This window comes from Terrapene carolina, unplaced genomic scaffold (assembly GCF_002925995.2).
Source record: "Terrapene carolina triunguis isolate 2854851 unplaced genomic scaffold, T_m_triunguis-2.0 Scaffold69, whole genome shotgun sequence".
Classification (NCBI taxonomy): domain Eukaryota; kingdom Metazoa; phylum Chordata; order Testudines; family Emydidae; genus Terrapene; species Terrapene triunguis.
This window is the reverse complement of record NW_020664420.1, coordinates 21,323,451-21,347,951: the sequence shown is the minus strand read 5'-3', so window position 1 is coordinate 21,347,951 and position 24,501 is coordinate 21,323,451. Positions and strand designations below refer to the sequence as shown.

At 40.8% G+C, this 24,501-nt stretch overlaps 2 protein-coding genes across 2 annotated transcripts in view; one reads left to right on the top strand and one right to left on the bottom strand.

Moving 5' to 3' along the window:
- TTC33 (tetratricopeptide repeat domain 33) overlaps window positions 1-10,795 on the top strand; it is a 113,311-nt gene extending 102,516 nt beyond the window's left edge. The window contains exon 5 of the mRNA XM_024198968.3: window positions 7,893-10,795. Within this exon, the coding sequence (XP_024054736.1) occupies window positions 7,893-8,246 (354 nt within the window). The 3' untranslated portion in view covers window positions 8,247-10,795. The remainder of the gene's footprint in view (window positions 1-7,892) is intronic.
- Window positions 10,796-11,537: 742 nt separating this feature from the next.
- Window positions 11,538-23,526, bottom strand: PTGER4 (prostaglandin E receptor 4). Its single transcript, XM_024198989.3, has 2 exons — window positions 22,496-23,526; window positions 11,538-14,119 (listed from the first exon to the last, which is right to left on the bottom strand). The coding sequence occupies exons 1-2, from the start codon at window positions 23,315-23,317 to the stop codon at window positions 13,526-13,528; spliced, it is 1,416 nt and encodes a 471-aa protein (XP_024054757.2). The 5' UTR covers window positions 23,318-23,526; the 3' UTR covers window positions 11,538-13,525.
- Window positions 23,527-24,501: the final 975 nt, after the last annotated feature.

The following is a 24,501-nucleotide window of genomic DNA, read 5'->3' as shown; positions in this document are numbered from 1 at the left end:
TGTTAGTCTCTAAGGTGCCACAAGTACTCCTGTTCTTTTTGCGGATACAGACTAACACGGCTGCTACTCTGAAACCTCTTCTTCAGCAGTTAAGGTTTGACCCTGATACCGAGTATTGAGAATATTTGCAAGAAAATGAGCTGGAGATAGTGCTTGTCCCATTCGTTTTTTTAATGCTTGTAATTCAACTCTGTCATTGCATAGTTAGTTCTCTTTTTAAGATCTCACTCACTTCCTTCCAAATTTCAACAGCGTCAGCAATAAAACAGCTGTTTCCCTGCATTTTGTTCAAGGCTACAGAAATAGGCTTCAGGGTACACAGCATGTGTTCAATATTTCTCTTAAGCCCAATGTTGAGAACTTTGGCTGTGACGGTGCTATCTATTTTTTCACGCTTTTGTTCACAAACTATCATCAGATTAGGCCAATTCTTGATATAGTGCTCAAAACAGTCCACTACTGAGTTCCATTGCGCATCTTGTGGGAGAGTTAGCTTGGTTCCTCCCACTTTTTTCAGAGCAGCTGCTGCAAAATGGTTGTTACAGAAGTATTTTGCAATTTCAACAACATTAGCCTTTATTTCTGGAACACTGAAGTCTTTGGCTAGGCGGTGCATCAAATGAGCACTGCAACCGTATGTTATTAGCTTGGGACTCTCTTCACTCTCTTCTAAATTTCTTCTCATCTTGGATACATTTGTAGCATTGTCTGTGACCAAGCTGCGTACTAGACATTTGAATTTTTTTCACAGTTTGTTATAGCTTTTAATAGCTTTTACTGCTACTTTTTGTAAGTATTCTGCTGTGTGTGCATTTCCTGATGTATCAATTGTTTCTGTAAGGAAGACATTCCCTTCTGTTTTCACACAAGCACATACAACAGGATCATTGTGGACATTGCTCCACCCATCGAGACTCAGGTTAACAATTTCACCCTCTAGACCTTTTGCACACAGCTCAATTTCTCTTTCATACGCTTTATCCAGCAATTTGCCTGCAACATCTGCTCTGTTGGGTGGACTGTATCCTGGTCTTAATGACTGAACCATGTTAATGAAGTGTGGGTTCTCAATCATACAGAAAGGAGAGTTTGTTGCATAAACAAACAGGGCAATTTTCCCATCAATTACCTCTTTTTGTAATCTGCTGGGTCTTATCACAGATTTATCTATGGTTGTTTCTGGATGATGGAGATTTTTTTTTCTTTTTGCTACAGTGATATACTGTGGCTATGTAACATACATGATGTGACTGAAACACTATCATTGGCAGATAACTCTGAAACTGTAGAAAATGATGGTGATCTTGAAGGTGGATAGTCTTCAGAATCCTGTATTATGAGGATGGATTCTCCTAAACAAAATAAATCAATGCAGTTATTTAATTATTATTACTATAGTGTTTATTTAGTATTACTCATTGCATTCACTGACACTCAGTACTACTTTAAAGATGAAATTGTAAAAGGAAGATCTGCCTATTTTAGCTATTTATTTTTTATCACAGCTGCATCTAAAACGATAGTATCATGGAGTAACAACTATATTTTTCGCTCAAACATGAGAATTCAAGAATAGTCCAAAAGGAAGACAGGCCGTCCTTAAGAAAGAAGTATGAAATAAAAAAGTTTACCAACCTGAAGATCCTGCATGTTCAGACATGTTCCTGTCATCATCTTCAACACAACTTCCTCCTGAGAAGGAACACTTCTCATGATGTTGTTTCATTCGGGCAAGCAGTCTTTGCATTTCTTTGTTGCTCTGTTTGCATTTTGCACGCATGCCTGTCTTACCCACAGGTAGAGGAACTTCATTAAAATATTCCCAAACTGGGTCTCTTTTACAGCCTGCTGCCATTATAGGTTTTCCCTTCTAGTGAGAGAACAGTATGGTAGATCTCAAATCAATGAAGGCTACACTCAGAAAGACCTCAAAACTTCTGGAATATGTTGCTCAAACAGTTTCACTTTTGTTTCTACTGCCTGTCCCTCCCTTCTCACATTTATCTGCAGACTTCTTCTCCTTGTCCAGATCTATTCCTCCCCCCAACAAAATTCTATTGATTGAACTTTTTGAAACTTTACACTTTTAGAGAGAGGTAAGGGATTGACTCTGTGTACACAAATTTGCAGCGGGACAGTAGGGTTGAGGTCTGTTATTTCTCACCTGTCTATTTATTTATTTATTTATTTATTTATTTTATGTATTTAAAAACATTTTTGCTGTTAACAAGCATGTTATCTCTGGAGACACAAATCCACAGTTTGAGAACTGCAAAACTAAGCATCTCTGATGATATCTTCTAGACTGAGCACTGAGTCCCCTTGGGTAGACAGAAAGATTAACCTAAATAATCTATACAGAAGCCCCTGGAACCCCATAAGATTGGGTCCCTAATCCATGAACTATTGGAATTCATTTACAAAACTTTTCTTAAACATTACATGAATATATTGTCTCATACAATAGAATTAGAATTTATAATCCCTATTCCATGATGAGATATCTTTGAGCTATAATGTATCTTAATTAAAACTATCTTTAGATCGGTTTTTTCCCTCAAAAAGCATTTTATCAAAAAAATCCAATTTAAATAAAAAAAATCCCTTTTTTTTTTTTTAAATCATTGGTTTTTATCCATCCTGGTTGCAGTGGAGAGTGTTGGCGGCAATCGTAACTATCAGTGTCACTATCAGCTCTTCCTATAGTAAATAACTCCTTATACGGATAGCAGTGTGATTAAAACCACCTTTTTACACTAAAGACTGCAAACCAATAATGGAAATGCATCACAGGAGAAAGGTGTAACCTACAGAGCTCAAAAGCGATAACAAAGATAAAATGTTTTGAAAAACTGAGGTTTTCAGGTGTGTAATGGAGGAGAGGAATGGATTAAAATGGATATAAAAGGAAACAAGTTCCTGCCAGGCTCCCAGAAAAAGTACATGTGGAATTAAAGTACAATGGTGGAATCTCTAAAAAGCAGGTGCTGTCACAGCACAGATGTCCATAAGAATAAAGCTGTGTCTCGACTGTAGCTAGTGTCATATATATTTTTTAAAATACCAGTTAAGCAATTGGAATAAATTAGGGGGATGTCCAAGCTGTTCCAGAAATGTGAATTAAAAGTAGTCGATTTACACAGATATGAATGGCTTTAGCATAATAGTATTATCCAGCAGAATTTGGTTTAGGGCAGCAGTCTGTGTGATTAAAGATGTGAAATAAGAATAAAATAAGAAAATAAGAATAAAAACCAGTATCTTACCTTCTGTATGGGTGTTTCAAATTAGATAGGAGTGCACTAGCAAGTAGTTACAAATATTGTAACCAACATTGGGTGGATTCATGGATTGCTTTGTTTTCTGTTGTTTTCAATTCTTGATTTTGGCAGAAATTGATAAATATTAAAACATTTCTGATAGCAACATAAAATGTTTTCCATAAAATACAGTGCTGAATTTTTATGAGGATCTTTGGTCTGATATAAAGCGAATCCCTCCAGTTTTATGCACCTCTTTATATTAAGCATTATAATATGCAAATACTTAGCTTTAATATCAGGCTTACAAAGAAAGAGCACGATCTGTTGTATTCATGTTGAGTATCCAGGCTACTCTTCAAAATATTGAGAGAAGTGTTGTTGACTCTAGAACATCTGTCTATCTGCCTACAATTATTAATCTAGATTTTATGATAATTATATTTTTACAGTGCCATAAATGTGAATGGTACTTTATGGATAATGATAGGTCCCTGCCCTGTGGATTTTAAAATCTAAGTGGACGTTTTTGTTTTCATTTTTCAATATTTAAGAAGTTCCAGTTGAGGACATTTCATATTTACTCACAGCTCAAATATCCTCTTCAAATTAAAAGCTGGTTAAGATCAGTAAAATGACACGGTTCTACAAGAATTGAACTGTACTGTTCTCTGTGTCTGGAGCCCCTTGATTGCAGAAATTTTAGATTTGGCAATATGCCTGCAAAATAAAAAAATCATTCTTTTCCTGGAATTGAATGGCAGTTTATCAGAACAACAATACGAATAACATATTCAGCATTTCTTTAAAAAAATCATGGGTTCCTATTTCTTGTGTGCTAGGACCAATTTATGTCATGGAGTACGTAGATTATTCTGTACTTTGACGAGAATAACTTGCAGCTCTTTTAACCAAAGAAGGACAGAGAATTTTGAAGCGACTCAGATATTTTGTGTACTCAGTAAATTAAAGGGAAAACATTGCTTTTGTAGTTAAACAGCTGATCATGGTCTGTTTTCTTGTCAAGTATCTATATAAATTGGTTGTAAGGCTAAACTATAGCTCAGCATTATCACCACTGATTTGCAGCACAGTAGCAATGGTTTTGTAGCCAGTTGTAGCTGAATTTGGATCAGTCAGGTGGAAACTTTCATAAGCAAAATAATTTGGTTTTGGTCAGCAGTCAGCTTTGGCTGCGGTTGCTTTTAGGAATCAAAATACTTCTCATTGGCTTGAAGGTTTTGTCAGTTTTGCGTGAAGAGGTACTGACTTTACAGTGAATTTAATTTTACTGTGAATTCATAAGATAAAGGCAATGCATATAGAAAGTCAAAGGCTATACAGTAAATCTTAAATCCATTTGCATTTAAAATCTAATCAGTTGTAATTTGTGCTCTAGCATTTTTCCAATATTTCAGTACTTTCCCCTTTATGACTAAGGCCTGGTCTACACTACGGGGTTAGGTCGAATTTAGCCACGTTAGGTCGATTTAAAAATGACTGCATCCACACAATCAACCCCGTTCCGTCGACCTAAAGGGCTCTTAAAATCTACTTCTGTACTCATCCCTGATGAGGGGAGTAGCACTAAAATTGAATTTGCTGGGTCGAATTTGGGGTAGTGTGCACACAAATTGACGGTATTGGCCTCTGGGAGCTATCCCAGAGTGCTTCATTGTGGGACAGCACTTTGAACTCCAATGCACTAGCCAGGTACACAGGAAAAGCCCCGGGAACTTTTGAATTTCATTTCCTGTTTGGTCAGCATGGCGAACTCAGCAGCACAGGTGACCATGCAGTTCCCCTAGAATCATAGAGCATAGAATGTTTCTACGCTCCCCCTATCATCTCTGTCCCTGAGGTTATTGCAGATCAGAAGGCGAAAAAAATGCACTCGTGATGACATGTTTTCCGAGTTCATGCAGTCCTCCAGCACTGATAGGGCACAGCTTAATGCATGGAGGCATTCAGTGGCAGAGGCCAGGAAAGAATTAAGTGAGCGTGAAGAGCGGAGGCAGGACGCAATGCTGAGGGGGAGCAAACGGACATGATGAAGCGTCTGTTGGGGGAGCAAACGGACAGGATGAAGCATCTGTTGGAGCTGCAGGAAAGCCAACAAGAGCACAGACCCCCGCTGCATCCACAGTATAACCGCCTACCGTCCTCCCCATGTTCCATAGCCTCCTCACCCAGACGCCCAAGAACGTGGGTGGGGGAGGCTCCGGGCACCCAGCCACTTCACTCCAGAGGATGGCCCAAGCAACAGAAGGCTGTCATTCAAACAGTTTGATTTTTAGTGTGGCTACAATAAGCAATGTGGCCTGATCCTTCCTCCCTCCCCACCCCACCCGGGCTACCTTGTCCGTTATCTCATTTTTTTTTAATTAATAAAGAAAGACTGCATCGTTTCAAAACAATAGTTACTTTATTTCGAAGGGGGAGGGTGATTGGCTTACAGAGAATTAAAATCAACAAAGGGGGCGGGTTTGCATCAAGGAGAAACACACACAACTGTCATACTGAAGCCTGGCCAGTCATGAAACTGGTTTTCAAAGCCTCTCTGATGTGCAGCGCACCTTGCTGTGCTCTTCTAATCGCCCTGGTGTCTAGCTGCTCAAAATTGGATGCCAGGCGATTTGCCTCAACCTCCCACCTCTCCATAAACGTCTCCCCCTTATTCTCACAGATATTATGGAGCAAACAGCAATAACAATGGGAATGTTGGTTGTGCTGAGGTCTGACCAACAGCGCCAGTGAGCTTTTAAACGTCCAAAGGCACATTCTACCACCATTCTGCACTTGCTCAGCCTATAGTTGAACTGCTCCTTACTACTGTCCAGGCTTCATGAACGGATCCCCTGAGCTGGAGAGCAGAGTTGCAGTGGAAGCGGTGGACGAGGACAGTTAGCAGTCCGACTGCACTGTCTGCTGCCAGCAGCACCCAGGAGGACCAGAACGGATCCCCCGAGGTCGTCGCTGGGAAGCAGGAGAGCAGAGTTGCAGGAGAGCAGAGTTGCAGCGGAAGCAGTGGAGCCATACACCATGCCCTGGAGGTTGCTAGGAGCCAGGCAGGGAAGACGTTCCCAGAACCCCCGGCCAAGTTACATGTCCGACGAGGACGGTTAGCAGTCCTACTGCACCGTCTGCTGCGAAGGCAAGGAGCTGCTGCTGTGTAGCAATGCCAGCTGTTGCAGGTGCTTCTGTGTCTAATGCTTGGAGATCTGGGTAGGGCAAGGTACCTCGGCCAAGGCAAAAGAGCAAGAGCCCTGGAGCTGTTACATGTGTCAACCACAAAAGTGCTATGGGGTGTTACAGCGCTGACCGGACTGGAATGTACGGCTGCAAGACTTCTTCACCAGTGACAAAGGATAGGAATATGATGCACCTAAAATCTAAAAAGGCCTGCACATTTCCCAGAGTCACTACCCTTGATAACAGAATGTTAATGATTGCATTGGCTACTTGGATCACAGCAGCCCCCACAGTAGACTTGCCCACAACAGCAGCGGTGACGGTGAGCTAAGCTGGCTCCATGCTTGTCGTGGTATGGCGTCTGCACGGGTAACCCAGGAAAAATGGCGCAAAACGATTGTCTGCCATTGCTTTCATAGAGGGAGGGGCGACTGACGACATGTACCCAAAACCACCCGCAACAATGTTTTGGCTCTATCAGGCATTGGGTTCCAATGGGCGGCGGAGACTGCGGGAACTGTGGGGGGGTGGGGAGGGGAGGGAAGAGGCGGAATGGAAAGCCAACAAAATAAAATGAGTTTGGCTTGATTTTTTTCTTTTAATTGATAGTATACTTTTGTCATGATCTTATTAGCGTTAAATGCTCTTACAACAGGCATGGTCAAAATTCATAATTATAGGGAAATGACCCTTTTTATAATTTTGGGTTAGCAACATGTAAGCCTTCATCTGCATTGTGCTTTAGGGCATTTCATCATTCTTTTGTATAACAGTGAAATTCTGTGATCTGCTTTTAAATGGTGTTTCTGTTCAGGATGGTTCATGTTTCCAGAGAGAGAAAATTAGTATTCATTGTTTGGCACTACCATTTAAGAGAGTTTTATATTTGATTTTGTTGGATTGGCTAATTTGTATGAAGGTTGTTGCTGCCTTGAAATATGTGAAAGAACACTTTATTATATTAAAGACTTCAATCCTCTGCCAAACTCTCATTTGAAATAATAGCAAACATTTTCATAAGGGCTTGATTTTCAAGCAGCTGTGTGTTCAATTGCAATCCTAATTTGCATTGGTAATTAGCACAGTTCCATGCACAAACTGGGTATTTGTACGTGACAATTGCAAGTTATGTACCGTTTGCTGGACAAGCACATGATTTGTTCATGTATTCATTCTATTTTCACACAAATTATGGCACGTACATCCAATTTTTCAAAAATCAGGCCCAAATTATATGTAAAACTAACCATGGAAAAGCATTCTAGGGAAAATGGGATAAGTGCTGTCACTTGATTTTAAAACTGGTCTGGACAGAGCAATAGAAACATACTGAAATAATCATCTTAGTCACAGCTGGACTAAACGACCTAGAAGGCTGTTTTCATCTCTGTGATTAAACGTCAGCTCAAAAAATGCTAACCGCTCTCTGTTCATTTTTAGGCAATTCGCAGCTTTCAGGTGGCCTTGCACATCTGTCCAATGAGCCCTGAACTATGGAAGGAAGACCTTACCTGGGCAAGAAAGCTGCATGAACAGCAAAAGAAAGCAACAAAGACTAAGGCGATGCAAGCTGAGGCAAAAGAAGCAGATTTTGCCCATGAATCAATCCCAGACTATGACTTTGAAAGTGATGAAATTGTGGCAGTTTGTGCAGCTATCGCGGAGAAGGAGAAAACTGTTTCAGCAACTAAAACAGTAGTGATTGTGTCTGCTTCGGGCACAGTAGAGACTATAACTGAGAAGGAGGAATGTACTACAACCCCCGATGATGCCGTTTTTATCAGAGCCCGATAGTGCAGCATAATCTTTTGCTGGTATTCTTTTGAAATCTAACGTTATTTATCAAGTGTTGGAAGAATTTTTTTTAGCAGCAGTGGAACAGGGTAAAATAGAAGGGGTCATTATTTCTGAAGTAGCTTTTTCAGAGGAAAAGTGTTTTAAAGAAAACATGAAAAAACAACAGATAAGCGAAGACCTGAATTCCTGCTGCATCCATACTATCAACTAGGCGTTGATATTAAAACCCATATTGTAAGACTTCACAAATATAATTTGAAAACACTAATTACATTATCATAACTGCTTTCATCCCAACTCAATTTCTTAACTGCACAGTCTAAACAACATCTGCTGTTTCTCTTGTAATTAATTATCAGTTACTTAAAAAGAAACCGGAAAAGAGAAAGTTGATTTAAGTATTACAGCTCAAACCTGTTAATAATTAACATTATAGATCAACACAATTGAAGTGTGACTCTGAAAGCTTGTTCTCAGAAGTCTTTATTTTCAATAAGGGATAGAGTTTTTTGTGAAGAAGTTACAGATCACAGATACTCCTTGTAAACCTGGGGTCAGATTCCAAGCCCATGTCTTACCTTGACCCATCCCAGTATACTTAAGTATATCTCCTTATACGCCACAGTACATAAAATGTTAGGAGTCCCCAGTGCACAATGGGGAATAGATTAGGAATAGATCTTTAGATGCAACTCTTTTGTGCTATGATGATTTTACAGTAAGACTACAAAGAAGGGAATCTATTGCTGTGTTGTTTGGTCACGTTCCCTGTGATATGGCATGGCACTCATAAAGAGTTAGATGATTTTTTTGTTTTTAACAGGCCACTTATTCAGGATAGCATTTATTCCTGTTGCTTTGTGGGGACTGTGTACACTTGCTAAAATAAATGAACAAAATACATCTTGTGCTGCACACAAGGAACACAAAATGCTTCATTTTGTTTGCTTGCTGGTTAATTCTAAAATTTCAGTAATTCATAAATGGGTCTCCCTTTCATGGGTGGGGTTCTAATGTATAGAGCACCCGTATATGGGATGTGTGTGTTTATAATCTTTCCCTTCTGTGACAAAAAACAATTAAAGCTTTTTGTTTTGTAATTTGGAAAACGTATCTTCTCCAGGACTGATATTCATAGGCTAAGTTTCAGCTCAGATTAAATTTTCCTTAATTCCTCAAAGACAGGCTTTATAATAGAACTATTGATAAACCTATACTTGTTGCACCTGCAGGCACTGTAAAACTGTTTTACTATATATGTTAATAAGACCATCTATACAGCCATGAAGGGGTCATCCTGCTATTACACAGCCTCAAGAGGATCATTGTTCCACTAAGGTAATGTTGGCATTGAGAGGGATCAGAGCAGATCTTTCAGGTACAGGGAAATTCTCCTACTTGAAGATTTGTTCATGGGGTTGTAATTCTACTTGTATGCATTGATAGGATATATTTGCTATGTCTCACTTGGAGAGAATTGGACTAGATGACCTGATATGTCTTTTCATTCTATGCCTTCCAGTGTGTGGTACATTCATGGGTGCAAAGGGTTTTCCTCCTTTCTCCTGTCCCAAGTTTATATAAACCCATATCTGCTCCCATTGAAATTAGTTGTAAAATTCTCATTGACTTCAGAGGTGCAGTGTCAGGCTCATGAAAGGATGCCCTTGCATACTGTCAACTTGGGTGGATTGTTGGGCCAGGTTTGAGAGGTCTGCACTTACATCCCAAATGTACAGAACATGTGTTTCCCTCTGATTAGATTAGATTATTAGTTCCAGGTAGTGAGGTGAGCAGTAACGTCTTGTATGAGGGAGCACCTAGCACACTTCTTGTGATGGTGTGTTATTCCCAAATTGGGAAGTTTGACATCTGGTGCTATGAACCTCATTCTAATGTTGTACAGTGTTTTGTGTTTTGCATGCTTAGGTCTTGCTTGTTGGATATCTCCATATTGTAAATAAAGCGTGGACTTCCCTGCCCATCATTGGTGACTGTTTATTGTGGAAGCTGGGTCATTGGAGGGAGGTGTGCTGGGAAGGGAGGTGTGCCCCTGATGTTTAGTATGTTATGTAATGTACTTGATCAACCTATTGTCTTTTGTTTCTGAAAGTATTAATATTTTTTGTATATTACTTTAAAACATAATCATTACAGTAAAAATTGGTATTGAAAAATCTTGACCAACACTTCTAGCCAAAGCAAGAGTTTTCGGTCCCAAAGAGGGAAAGCATTTGAACTGAAAGGGAAATATCTTTGAAACCTATTTACGCTTCAACTGCCGGAATTTATTGCCTTGAGCAATTACAGGTAGCAATGGAAACAAAATTGATATTTTCCACTTTTCAAGGCTTCTAACAACTTACTCTTTAATATTTCACACCTTAGTTTAGTAGAAAAACTACAGGAAGTGTTTGTGGTTTATCTATAGGGGTACAATTGTTGCAAGATCAAGTAATAAAAGGATGTTGGGGAACAGTTTTTTGTCTATATATTTTCCGTTCAAATATACTGTATACTACATGGCTTAACATAGCTACCGTATGTCACAGAGATAGAGTTAAAAATTAGAGAAATTAAGATGTAGGCAAGGGTTGCAGGACTTCATCACCATGATAAGTAACTTACACACACACACACACACACACACACTCCACAAAACAGATCAGATCAGGAGAAGAGAGATGCTTTCCAATTAAATTTGAAAAGAGATGAAGTGTGGATGAAGGAGGACTGTTCAGATGACACAAGCAGCAGAGATGGCTGTTACACAAACAGTGGTGAGATAGCATGAGACCAGTCAATGCTAGAAAAGTAGCAATTTTCTCCAACATAATTGGCAGAGCTTGGGACCTGGATGAGAGAGAGCTAGCTAGCTGAGGCTCAATTCAGTCGAGACACAGGTAATATTGGTAGGTGTGGGAAGGAATGCAAGAGGTTATATGACTGAGGTAGTGTGTCACAGGTTCACAACTTTGATAGGTCATTTTAGATCCACATCTGGTCCTGGATGCCCAGATAGCTGCAGTGGTTAAGAGCGTTTTCCCCCTCCTCTGTGCCTAGTGAGAAGTCTGACCATTAATTTTAGACGCAGATTGTCACTTCAAGCATTACTCCAAGCCATAGAACTTCCCCAAAATAATCCCTCAAGCGTATCTTTTCAAAAAACACTGAAGCTTGATTTAAAAATTGTCAGTGAAGGAGAAGTCACCACAACCCTTGGTAAATTGTTTAAATATTAAAAATTTACACCTTATTTCCAGTCTGAATTTGCCTGGCTTCAACTTCCATCCATTGTTCCCCAGGCAGATACTTATAGACTGCAATACATACCACTTTTGATGCAAGTACTTGTGTGTGCGGGCTTACCTTTCACTTTCTACATCTATTCATTCACGCAAAACTCAATTGCTCCAAAGTTAGTGGACAGCAAGCACAGCAAGGGTGAGAGCACTGCCAAAGATTTTTATGTAATAATTTTGAATGAAGACTCAAGTGTGTTTTGGAATAATTCATCGAGCTGTACTCCAACAGAGATTCTGCAGGATGACTCCTTGTTAACGGTGATAGTTGTGTAGTGCTTTGGAAACCGAAGGAATGGAGATCATTTTGACAGCTGTTAAATAGCGTGGTTTGAAAGTTGTGGTTTATTAAGATGAGGGCCGATGGGCTGGCACTGAGTGAATTACACGCACAATTAAAGACTTGCATAAACTCCTGAACTCAAGCGGAATGTTTCCATTTAATTGCAATCTCCAAAATGATTTTGGTCAGTACAACTGCTTCTTAAACATATCATCAATATCAGGCTCAGGATTTTAATTACAATAAAGCAATTCACATGAAAACACTGTAAGCAACATAACATGCTTAATATTTCTTTGACAATTTTTTTCCCAAAGATCTGTACAGAATTAATGTTTGATACAACAATGCTGCTGGAACAAGATCTATCTTTTAAAACATAAACACAAAACTCCTTTTCATCACTGGTTAACAGTTATTTATGGCACTACATTTTAGTGGTAAATAATTCTCATTGGGGCTGAGTATGGGGTGTGGGATTATATACCTGTACTTTGTAATGAAGATTCTGCTTTGCTTGTTTCATATGATTATTTGATGGAATATCAGATTACGCAATCATAAGATTCTTTTTACTCATTTAAAGTAAAAGGATAAATGTTATAAAAATACATTTAGTACATTGGTGATTTTTAAACTAGAGTGAATATTAAAAATATTAACCAGGAATTGAAAGTTTTAGGCCCCAACCCCAAAAGCAATTTATGCAAATGCTTAATTTTATTCATGTGAAGAGTCTGATTGACTTCAATTGGACTGCTTGTGAGTGCCATTAAGCATGTGTGTAAGAGTGCAAGGTTGGGGCCTTAGTACTTAGAAAGGAGAAATTGTGTTCTGCAGATAAATATTCACAGCACATAAATAAAATCTAGCTTTTAGAATGTACACACACTGGAAAGAATATTTTAAACTTAAAAGGTGTGTTTTCTTTTCTCCCTTAATAGCACAAAATGTTTCCATTTAATTCAAAAAGTTTTTATTTGTTCCCATCTAGAAAACTAGTTCTCCACCTACCTGTAAACTTGTATGGAAAACAAACCTAACTCAAGAATGTCTATCATCAGCCGGCACTATTCGGAGGAAATGAAGGCTGGCAATTGTTTCTATATACCTTGTATTAATAATAAACCTTCTCATAGAGAAGAATAGATTTTTAAATATTTTAAATGATGATATTTACAGCAATAAAAATTCACATTTTCACGCATTAATGAGACTCTTTAAAATTGTACACCAGGCAGTTGTCATAGTATCTCTACCCAGTTCCCAGTAACTGTCTCGCCTTCAGGTCTCTAGTACCCAGAGACTTAAACCCTTGATAGTTGTGGCGGGATGGGGGAGAGAAAATACGTTTCTAGCAGATTTGGACAAAAAATGACAGATCTTTTCAGCCATAGAGTTCCAGCAGCAATCTTATGTCACAGAGCAATACAAAGTAATAATGGTGTATGTTTCCAAACCCATTAGACCTGTCCTGTATGTTTTGTGATGGCAGGGCCTGTTTGTAGCAACTGCTCCATGGTATGATCCTCAGTAGTCTGGAAGAACTGTACCCATCACATGGCAAGAGAAAAATAGCCCTTCAGTAGCTGACACCCCGGTCCCCTTTAGTGGCAGAGTGCATGTCTATTGCACCAGTTTTTGCACCAAAGTATTGGGAAAGGATCATGTGTGTGTGATTCCTTTCATTGCTAGATACACTTTTCTGATAAGTTCAACGTTTCACTGGGAAAGGTGACCTGGAGGGAGCTGCTTTTGGGCACAGAGCTGGCTTCGCCACCAGACCTGACTTCATTCACCAGAAAGACACTCTCAGAGTCCTGTCCCGGCAAAGAGTCTGAGGTCTCTGAGCTGCGTAATGTCCTCACTGATGTAGTGTCACACTGAGCCAGACCAGCACTGGCTCCTGGCAGCAGCATGCGACCCCCAGTGCTACTTTCACTTAGCTCTGGAGGGTAGAGCAATGTCTGTGAGGTGCTACTGATCTCCCTCAGCTCCCGAGAGATGAAGGAGGGTGAGTGGCTGGACATGGCGGAGGAGGTTCGGCGTCCATCCGCACAGTTGAAATTGCTCCCAGAGTGTTGCCTTCGAGCACCTCCAATGCGGCAGAAGAGGCACTTGATTTTCTCTATGACTTTGCTGAGCACTGTCTTGCGGAGGAGGATGTAGACCCATGGGTCTAGGATGGGGTTCACTGAAGCAATGCGGATGGCCTGCAAGTCAGGGTTTTGACTGACATCCTTCACTATGTCTGGTCGGTACAGTTGGTTCACGAAGACACGTACCTGTCAAGGGGAAAAGAGAGACCCATATTTACAGTTCAATGCAGCAAACCAGAGATGTCATTTCAAAGGAGAAATCAGGCTTAGCAATTGCATGTTACAACAAGGGGAGAGGTTGGCAAAGCCAAGCTTCTCATGTCAGCAGCAGGTTTATTTTTGGAAAGGGCAAAGATCAAGGAATGAACTATGCTGTAAATTGACCTTTTTTCCTTATTCTTGAGGGAAAGAACTGCTGTCTTTTCCCCTCCTGATTACTGCCTAGACCCCTGAAGTATCCTTGTATCCATGAACCTTTCCAGTTCATCCTTAAAGTTTTTTAATTTTCAAATCCCTGGTGGTTGTTTTTCCTTATCTTTATAGGGCCCAGAATTCAAGATTTAGACCCAAATCTTTGCCAGCCAGGGGTACAGGAGGCCCTAGGTCAATTGAGGAGACCTAATCATTGCATATTTCCTCCAGCTAGGCTCTCATAATTGTATGTTTAAAACCAAATGAAACCCACATTACCAGCTATCAGGCAAACTGGTCTCCGGAGACAAGCCCAGAGCTGCCTAATCCCTAGTTAAGAAATATTTGTGCTGACAGCTTCCATTATTAGAGCTTCAAGGCAATGTTTTAATACCCTCAACATTCTGCTTGTTGGAGCTTGTTTTAAGAAATGCTAACAGCTGCCTCTAACGGCCAGATTTTTCATTGATTAGGATGATTCCAGCACTGAGCAGAACTGTTTAGATCTTCCCAGCTGGGTCTGCATCTAGGTTTGGATTGAAAGGTGCAAAAGTAATAACCCTGAAATGTTCAGGATGTTCAGTTCAATTGTTGGGATACAGAAGTTTGTTTAAATAGTGTTTCTAAGTAACCACTCAGAAATTTTGTAGTGAATTAACACTTGGTTGGGATCTTGTTTATCCATGGTAGCATTTGACCATTCAGGCTCCTTGCTTTAAAGAGAGGGGAAAACAACAGCACAGTTCATTAAGAGCCCTTGCAATCACTACTGTGCATAAAGTCCAGTCCAACACTAATGTCAATGGGGTTATCTTTCCAGTGACCTTAATGAGTACTGGTTTGGATACATAGAGCTTATTATGTTGAACTGTCCCAAGCTGAACAGTTTCAAACAATAACTTTAACTAACAATCAGGACTTGAAATGTGTCCCAGAAATAGGAAAGCCATTGGAAAGCCTTTCCTGTGGAAGACCCTACCTGCTTTGCAGACACTATCAGGTAAGTTTAGGCAAATCAACTTTCCTTATTTGATATCATAAATATCCAGTACCAATAACAGATTTTATGAATTCTCCTCTTTGTCTTGACTTCTGAAGTGAATGTTTGTCAGGTTTTGGCCCAGTTGGATACGGTTTCAGACAAGGGGTTTAAATGAAGTGAAGGAAAACATAAGCAAACCTCTAAAGTCATATTTACCAGAAAAGTGTGTGTGAAACAATCCAAGTCTGATAAAAAAAATTCACAATTCAGTACAGTAATGTGAGGTTTGGATTGATTCTTCCTACATAAGAATTCAGGACTTGAATTCATGCCCAGCAACTTTAAATTCAGCAACTTAAAAAAAAATATGCCAGGTCCACCTCTTGAGTGGGAATCTGAGTCTAATATGTGTATCACTGAAAGATAGTGAGTATCTGATGGTTCCTATGCTGTCCTGCTCAATCTGTAGTAATCATTTTCTGAGCTATCGCTATGTAATCTATATTCAGGATTGCATTCCTTTACCTGCTTAAAGTTAGATAATTACTAGGTAGAGATACAAGTATCAGTCAGTGATATAAAAGTACTATAGAGAGTATCACTATCAATATAACTACCAATTAGTTCCTCTTAAAGGGATTTTTTTTTTTTTAGTTACTATATTAGGAAGCAAAATTGCCACCTTTTCTGACCTGAGTGGTCCCCTTGTATCACTGCTTGAGGAACAATTCAAATAAGACACTTATTTAAAATGTATTTCCTCTATACATTAAAATACATAAAATATGGCCAAATTCTACAGAATTGTAGTGAAGAAAAGCCTTCACCATTTGGCCCTGAGGGCTTGTGTTAGTGCAATAAAAGTAATCCGATTATCTAGCTTGACCACAAAGTCTGGTGGAGAATCTTACCACTAGGTGGCACTGTTGTCACACTTTAAAAAGCTCCTCTTCCTGTCTCTAGTTTGAGGAAACACGGAAGATCAGTTACCAACTGTGGTACTTGCTTTGACAGGGAGAGGTACCATGAAAGACATGCCATGGCCAATTTAATGTTCTTTGAACGCATTACCAATGCCAGCCACAAACCATGCAGGCACTAAAGAGTTCTGCTGCTTAACTCCCACCCCTCTGAGATGAACTTCAGCACTGAAACGCTGTCAACTCTCGTACACAGACTCTGTGTCTGAGAAGAGGCAGTCAGAACTCCAGAAAGCAGCAGTGTTATCTTTCTTTGACATCTGCTCCTTGGTTTTAAAAGCCATTCTTGGAAGATTCACTTAGTTATTTGTGTACGGAGGAGAAGAATAATGCTGATATTTTGAAAAAATGAATAAACTCAGAAATATAAAGTTTAAATTGCCAGAGAGGATTTTTCTCCTGATCCTTTCCTCCTAGGAGATTTTTTTTTAAATGCAAAGGACTTCTTCCACAGCAAGTTCAAATATACCCTGCAAATATACATACATCTGCCTTGACACAGACCATTTCATCTTTGCTGAAGGATTGCCTGCACTGACAGCTAGGGCTCCATAAGAGAGTATATTGTGGTTAGATGCACAGTATTTATTTTCCTTCAGCCCCTTCCAACTGACATTTATACTCCATGTAAACAAGATCAGAAAGAAATCAGCAGGGGAGGAAACAGTACTACTGATACATTCAACTGATACAGCAGAGACATCTTGAAAGAATTTGCCAAATCCACTCATAAGAAATGTGTTATTGTTCCAACTTTAAAATTTGATCTTTTTCATTCTATTTTTACATAGCTGTAATTCTGGACCATCAGTTTAATGTGAATGATTAAAAGGTAAATTTAGTTATCAGCTAACAGCGTCTGAACAGGAAATTCATGTACTTGACACATCCCTTTATGTTTACCTGGCAGAACTTACTGTAATATGAGAATCTATTGTAGTGCTGATTAAATAGTTGATAATGATTTCCAATCACTAACAATGTCTGGTTACATTGCAGCAAATCACCTTATAATGTCTATATTCCGAATAGTCCACTGCATACTAGGTATGTATAAAAGACACTTAATTTGGGCCTACTTTGTGAAAACTTTAGAATGTACACAGCTGTTACTACAATCCCAACAAGCCTATACCATAGCTTTTATCACAAAATCCAATGGCATATCAAACTAGTTTTACTAGTACATGCCCATACGAACTGCATGTATCATTATTAATCATATGTCTGGCAAAAAAGAAACTGAATGGATCTGCCAGTTCAGTCATTTCTTAAGTAACTGAATTAATATTCACGTACAGCATCTTCTGCAGAGCAACACTGAAGTGCATATAATGTTTTGCTGAAAAATGCTCTTTTACAAGATTGATGAAGCAAAGTCAGCCTGGCCTCTTATGAACATCCAACCAATCCACTCAATTACCTTGAGGCAATGGATTACTGTGTATCAGAACTAGTTTGACACTTGAAGTTGTCCAGTTTGAAGTTCTAATTAAAGCAAGAAGCAAACCGGGACTGATCAAACCCTGGCACCAGAACAGGTTTGCACTAGTTAGATTTCTCAATTACTGGAAGCAAAGAGTGGTTTTTTTTAAGGTGTATTAATGAATTGCTTCTCGTGGCTGTGTTGAAATTGTTCTGAAGTTTATGCCCAAGTGATTAGATTCTAGAATCACTTGGCTGCTACTGCTTCTGCTCACACAGTGCAAGAGTCTGGTTTTTGCTTTTCCTTCTGACTAAATGTAAATATAAGTGGCAATTTCTACCCATCTGAAGTACCATCAAGTGCCTTTTATGATAGTTATTATGCAGAATAAACAAAGGAGTAGCCCTCTACCCAGTTTTCACCTGTTCTCATAAAAACTTCCCCATATCATATATTGACATATTATAAATAGACACCTAGTTAATAGCAAGCAGGAAACAAATTCTGTAGTTGTGTAAGCCAAATATGCTTTGTCCCACAGGGATTTAATATTTGACATAGGTGATCATGCCATTGCTCCAAAATCTAGTCTGCCATCTCACCTCTGGCCATGGACAGTCCTGATACTTCAGAGGAAAAATAAACAACATTAACCCCTGGGACAATTATAAATTAAGTTTAAAAACTCCTTTCTGGCCCCTTCAGGGATCAAATGTATGCAGTGGAATATGAGATTTTATTACCCTTACTACCTTAGCGTACCAAGCTAAATGTATTGTTAGAGATCATTAAATGATCATGCCCTTTAAAAAAAATTGACCACCTGCAGCATTGAATTCCAAAATTTGACTATCGAGTATCTCTTTACTCTTGCAAGAGTGTAAAAGCAAAAACACAAATACTAATTTCTACTATGTTTTCAATCAAATCCCCTCTAATATCACCTTTTCCATACCTTTAACTACCTTTACTGCCATTTTGTAAACCTTGCAGTCCTTTAAATATTGCTTTTAAGATGAAGTGACCAATGTTGAACTTGGATAAAGGTCTGGACATATGTTTTGTATTACTTTCTATCTTATTTCCTTTCTTAATTTCCTTGATCAGACTCTTCACCATGCCATCCACAATAACTCCCTGCAAGTTCAGAGAAGAATATGTGAAAGATTTAGATTATTTTTGCTAGAGTGCATTCCTTTTAGTGTTGTCGGTTCATTTTATCTGTCTTTATGCTCTTTTGTTCTCTCAAGTCTATCTAAAGTTTCTCACAATATTTCATAGGTTTTATTAATGAAAGCTATTTAGTGCCATCATAAAACTTCACTGATTCACTGTCCAAATCTTTAAAATATTAAAAACACTGAGCTCTGAGAGCATCCCATTATTACCTTCTGTTCACTATGATTCAGTTTCCCATTGTTGAACCATTCTTTAAATAAAGACAAGACTTTATTTATTACACCATGGTTATTTCTTTTTCTGAAGTTCTTTAAAAACCTTTTGTAAACCTACGTAAATAAAGTCCACTGGATCACCTTATCTATTTTATTATCTCCTGAAAGAGCTCACTCTGAGAAAGTAAGATGATATGATTCTCTCCTACAGAAGCTGTGTTGCTCTGACCCTATTAGGTTATGGTTTATTCAGCTCCTGTCACCAATAGGAAATCAGCTCATCAGAAAATTTCATAGCCACAAAGAAGCCTCTGTGTCTGCCTTATGTAACTGCAGAGTGCCACCAACAGTATCTGGATGCTCCCCCTCTTCCTTATCAGAACAGACTGTTCTGTAATCAGTTCCCTCTGTAGTGAGGGCTCTAAGTTTAATCAACAGGATCTGCATTGGCTCATAAAATGTATAGGCAGGTTAATGATTTTCCAGTCTTTCTGCCCAGTGGCTGCTTTTAAAGGTATATTGCATATTCATACCTTCCTTCCACTATTCCGCACCTTATTTCCTTCAGAACTCTAAGGGCATGTCTACACACAAAGTTGTACCAGTGTCATTGAAGCGGGCCAACCCCGCAAGTATGGATGTAGTTATAGCAGTGTAAAGGTGCTCAGACGGTTATAGCTTATGCCTGGCCCATGCTTAAAAGTTGTTGATATGGCTGCATCAGCGTGTGAAAAGAATGTTTCCCCCAACCTAGCTAATTTAGCACGGAGAGGTGGTGTTCCTACAGCTATGGTAAAACCCCTTCTGTTGGAGTCGGTTGCGCCCACACTACAAGGTTATGCCGGCACAGTGATGTACCATAGCTATGCCACTATAGTCCCTGTAGTGTAGACATGGCCTGAATCAGTTAAATCAGTACAACATCTATGTGTAGATCAGCCCTTAGGTCTTGCCTTCACTGCTAACAAAAACAGGGTAACTAATGTGGTGCATGAGCTATCCTGAGTTAAAAACACAGTGAAGACCAGGCACTTTAGTTTTACCATGAGGTAAAGTAGGCAAGGCCAACCCAAGATCGGGGCATAGAGTTGACCTCCCCTCGCTTACCTTGCAGTAAAACTAAAAGTGCCTTATCTATGCTCTGTTTTTACCTCAGGACGCATGTTACCCTGAAGTACAAAGTACCACACTTTTAGCAGTGAAGACAAGACCTGAGATGGATGCAGCACATCCTAGCCCTCTTTTCTCTTGGCACCTGCCCACTCCCACACTTTATGTAGTCACCAGCCTCCCACCAAAACCGCTTACCCCCCAAGACCATTAATTTTGATTTTCAACAATCCAGTTGCCTTTCTGGTGGAGCCACCCCCACCCCGTATGTTTTGGTTATTCTTTCTGTAAAAGTTTCTCCATGAATCTTTAATGAAATTGAACCACATCTCTTGGTATTCGGCACTGAGACTTCTTAGTTCCTCCTCTCTATCTGGTCCTGCACGAGATTCACGCACTAGTTTATATTTAACTTTCAGATCCTTTCTCTTGCATTTACCTATGTCCCTTCCAATAATATGGTATTAAAATATTTTTCAGAGTTGTTACAATGTCAGCTTAATCTAATTAAGTATCTTCAGTCCAATATCAGGAGGTTAGCAATTATATGACCTGAGTGTTGATTGAGTAGGAAAACAGAATAACTGCGCAGTTTCTGATCTTGGGCTACACAGCTCTAAGCACAGTTCTTGGATCTGATGTGTGCATGCACATGGGTGCACACATATTACAGTGACCAGACAGCAAGTGTGAAAAATCGGGACGGGGGTAGGGGACAATAGGAGCCTATATAAGAAAAAGACCCAAAAATCAGGACTGTCCCTAAAAATCGGGACATCTGGTCACCCTAACACACATGCACACCCACACTATATGCTGATACAAAAACCATGCTTTAATTGAGTCAACCTTCCAATTCTTAAGATGTTTTCCAAGACATTAAGATGTCCTGCAAGCAATAACATGGCAAAGTGAGCAGTTGTGCCAGGGTGCACTGCAAAACATTTGGCTGAAGGCCAAGTGGCTGCAGCCAAAATGCCAGGATCAAGGCACAGCTGCACTTCACTGAGTTTTATACATGTTAGTAATGTGGCAAAACTGGCCTGACCCCTGCAATTATACTATTTAACTGAATAGTTCACAATCCTAGTTGGCCAATCATATTTCACCCTCATTATGGTGACTCCCTGTTATAATAACCCTGATATGGGGCTATTCCAGGATAGCTGCCACCTACAGTAAACTCCATTACAATTATCTGTGTTCTAAAACCATCTCTTTCTAATAACATTCCTACCACTCAGCTCACAAGATCCTGTTCTGGGAAGGTGGCAACTATGCATAGCCAATTGTTTTTTTTTTTTCTTTTAATGTATCTGAGTCAACAAGAGAAAGAAGTTTGCCAAGTTTTATTTGTAATTTTGTGTTGAGTGGCAAGCACTGACTGAGCCCAAAACTGGTATTTTTGGTATTAACTTCCCCTGGAGTTAAGGTGGAGGGCAAGAAGAGGGTTAGTTCACTAATCAAAGGTTGGCGCCTACTGCCAATGATGTCCATGACACCAATGGTAGTAGCTTCAAGATTGGGCCCCAAGTGATCTGTTCATCTGTTTCAGGAAGTTAGCCAGTCATCTGTGATCATGCCTGGTACTAACATGTGATCTCTAGATTACTTAGGGCCAGATTCTGCCACTCTGACTCTAGCTGAGAAATCAACAAGAGTGCCCACAGATTAAGGCATGACTCAAGGAGCGTAAGGGTAGTAGACTCTATCCCTATGATGGTAAACTCTTCGGGACAGGGAGCTTGTTTTTGTACTTTCTGTGAAGTGCACAGCACACTGTTGGTGCTATATACATAATAACCTCGCTCTCCTCTGTGTCTTAACACAGCAACACTGCAAATACTTTAAAAATGCATTAAGCGTCTTCAAGTGCAGGCCTGTCCCAAACCACATTCACTTGCAGTTTGATTTAAAAACAGATTTTAAGATACCTTAGAGTCTTGCCAGGATTTTCCTATGATATTTCTCTGAGATACTGGGGAAGCCACTCTTTTTTTTGTCATATTTTTAACACTACAATGTCAAAGGCACCTGGAGCTGAGGATAAGCATTTATTTTTGTTACCATTCTAAATCAAAATAAGTTTAGATCACTGCCTATGTGTGTGTAATCTCATTAGAATTGTTTTAGTGACTTGTGAGAGCCCAGAAAATAGAAGCCTTGTCCTACAGCCACAGACTAAAAGGAGGTGGGTGAGTTTTGTCCCAGAGGACTTGATGGTGGGGAAGATGGAAAGGGCAGTGCAGTGTTACTTACCACCAGAGGAATGGAGCAGATGACCACAACCAGGGAGGTGGCAATAAGCAAAATGACCATCTGGATCTCTGCTCCAGCCATGCGACGAAAGCTCCTGCGCCGGCGAAAGTCAGACAAGCGGCTGGCGGTGTTGTCTGTGCCCAGGGAGGTGCGTCTCATGAACTGGCGGTGCATGCGAATCAGGGCCACACACACCAAGACATTGCAGACTACCGTGACCATGATTAGGAAGGAGCTGAAGCCGGCATACATGTAGGAGTAGGCGGCATGGGTGGCCTCCTTGGTCTTCCAGTCTATGAAACACCAAGTTTGGGGGTACTGTAAGGTAGATTTGCCTAGTCCCATGCTGGGCAGGGCGCAGAACAGCACATTGGAGACATAGATGGCAAAGAGAGTGAGCCCTGCCAGCTTCTTATCCACATAATGGTTGTAGAAATAGGCATGGTTAATGGCCAGGTACCTTTCTATAGACATGGCACAGATGATGCTGAGGCCAGAGAGCCCGAAGAAAAGGAGGATGAAGGAGCTGTATTCACACAGTTCAGATCCCCCCGGCCAGCGGTTCTGCAGGTATGTGGCAATAGTGACTGGGCTCACCAGACAGGTCCCCAAGAGGTCAGTGATTGCCAGCCCACACACCAGCGTGTAGAAAGTGGTCTCTTTCTGCTCCTTCCTGGACTTGCAAAGCACCACGATGGCAATCAGGTTGCCCACCACCCCAAAGATGAACATGACCGTGGGGATGGTGGGGGGCTTGCCGTCCCCATGCTCACTGGTGGAACTGTTCGCTGCTGTGTATATGGTGGTGTGGTCAAAAGACATGATGAGGAAGATTCTGTTGTTGTGGGTGGTTAGGGGAGACGAAAACAAAAGTGGATCCAAAAATGCAGTTCAAAGACAAGTCCCTCCCCCTCTGTTCCCCCCAAAACGTCAAGGAACAAACTGCAGTTCCAGACAAGAGATTCAATTTAAAAACCTCTGCCTTTCAAGGCAAGGGGGGGGGTGAGCTTAAAAAGCAACTGAATTCAAGAAAAAACAGACGCAATGGAAAGTGAAGCCACCAAAAAAAAAAAAAGCCTTGCAATTCAAAAAGCTGCAGTTAATGTTTTTTCTTCGTACAGCTGTTGTTGTGGCTGCTGTTCTATTAGTGTTTGGGCAGGTTCTTGCACTTTCCAAAGTTCAGCTCGGAAACAGATCCCAGCTTCTGAGAGTGGGGGCTTTCCTCTTTTCCTTGTCTTTGCCCCTCAACTTTGTACCATCAAAATCTTCCCAAGGGTCTTCCTCCAGAAAGAGGTTCAGATCGATCCTTGAAGCATCGGAGTTGCTTTCCAAACCCTGTTCTTTTGCCGTGTGTGTCCCTGCGTGCCAACAGCTGCTGAGTCCAGTTCCGTGGAAATAAGGATTCAGAGAAGCAGAGGTGGGGACTGTCCCAGCCCCTTCTTTCCCAACTTGTTCAGGACCCTTTGCGGTGGGAGCGCGCAGGGCGCTGGAGTTATACAAGCAGCGGGCGGTGGATGGCGATGGCAGGTGCGTGTCTCTCCTCCCAGTCGCCTCCGTTGGATGCTGGACTGAGCTGCTGGCAGCTCGGTGCTGAGAGTCCCACGCAGCCCGGCTGTGTGAGCTGTGCCAGGGGCTGGCCCCTGGAGCTCATCCCTCCTCGGAGCATGTGCTGCCGTGTGTGTCACCCTCGCTCGCTCGCTCGCTCGCAGGCGGGGCTCGCCTTCGCTCCCTTCAAGTTTCTCCAGAGGGGGAGGAGGCAGAGGGGGCAGCTCCCCTGGGCTCCTCCCAGCCCCCTCGCCCGATTGGTCGGGGGAGGGAGAGCACCGCCCGCCGGCGGTACCGCCTCGCCCGCAGCAGCAACAGCGCAGCGAGCATCGGCACAGACCGGCTGGGCTGCAGGTTGTGCAGAGCCGCGCCTGGGACGGAGCTTTTAGGAGCACGGTGGATAGATCCTTGGGCTCCGGGGGCCGGGGGGAGAGAGACAGCGCAGTAGGGCTGGGTCAGGG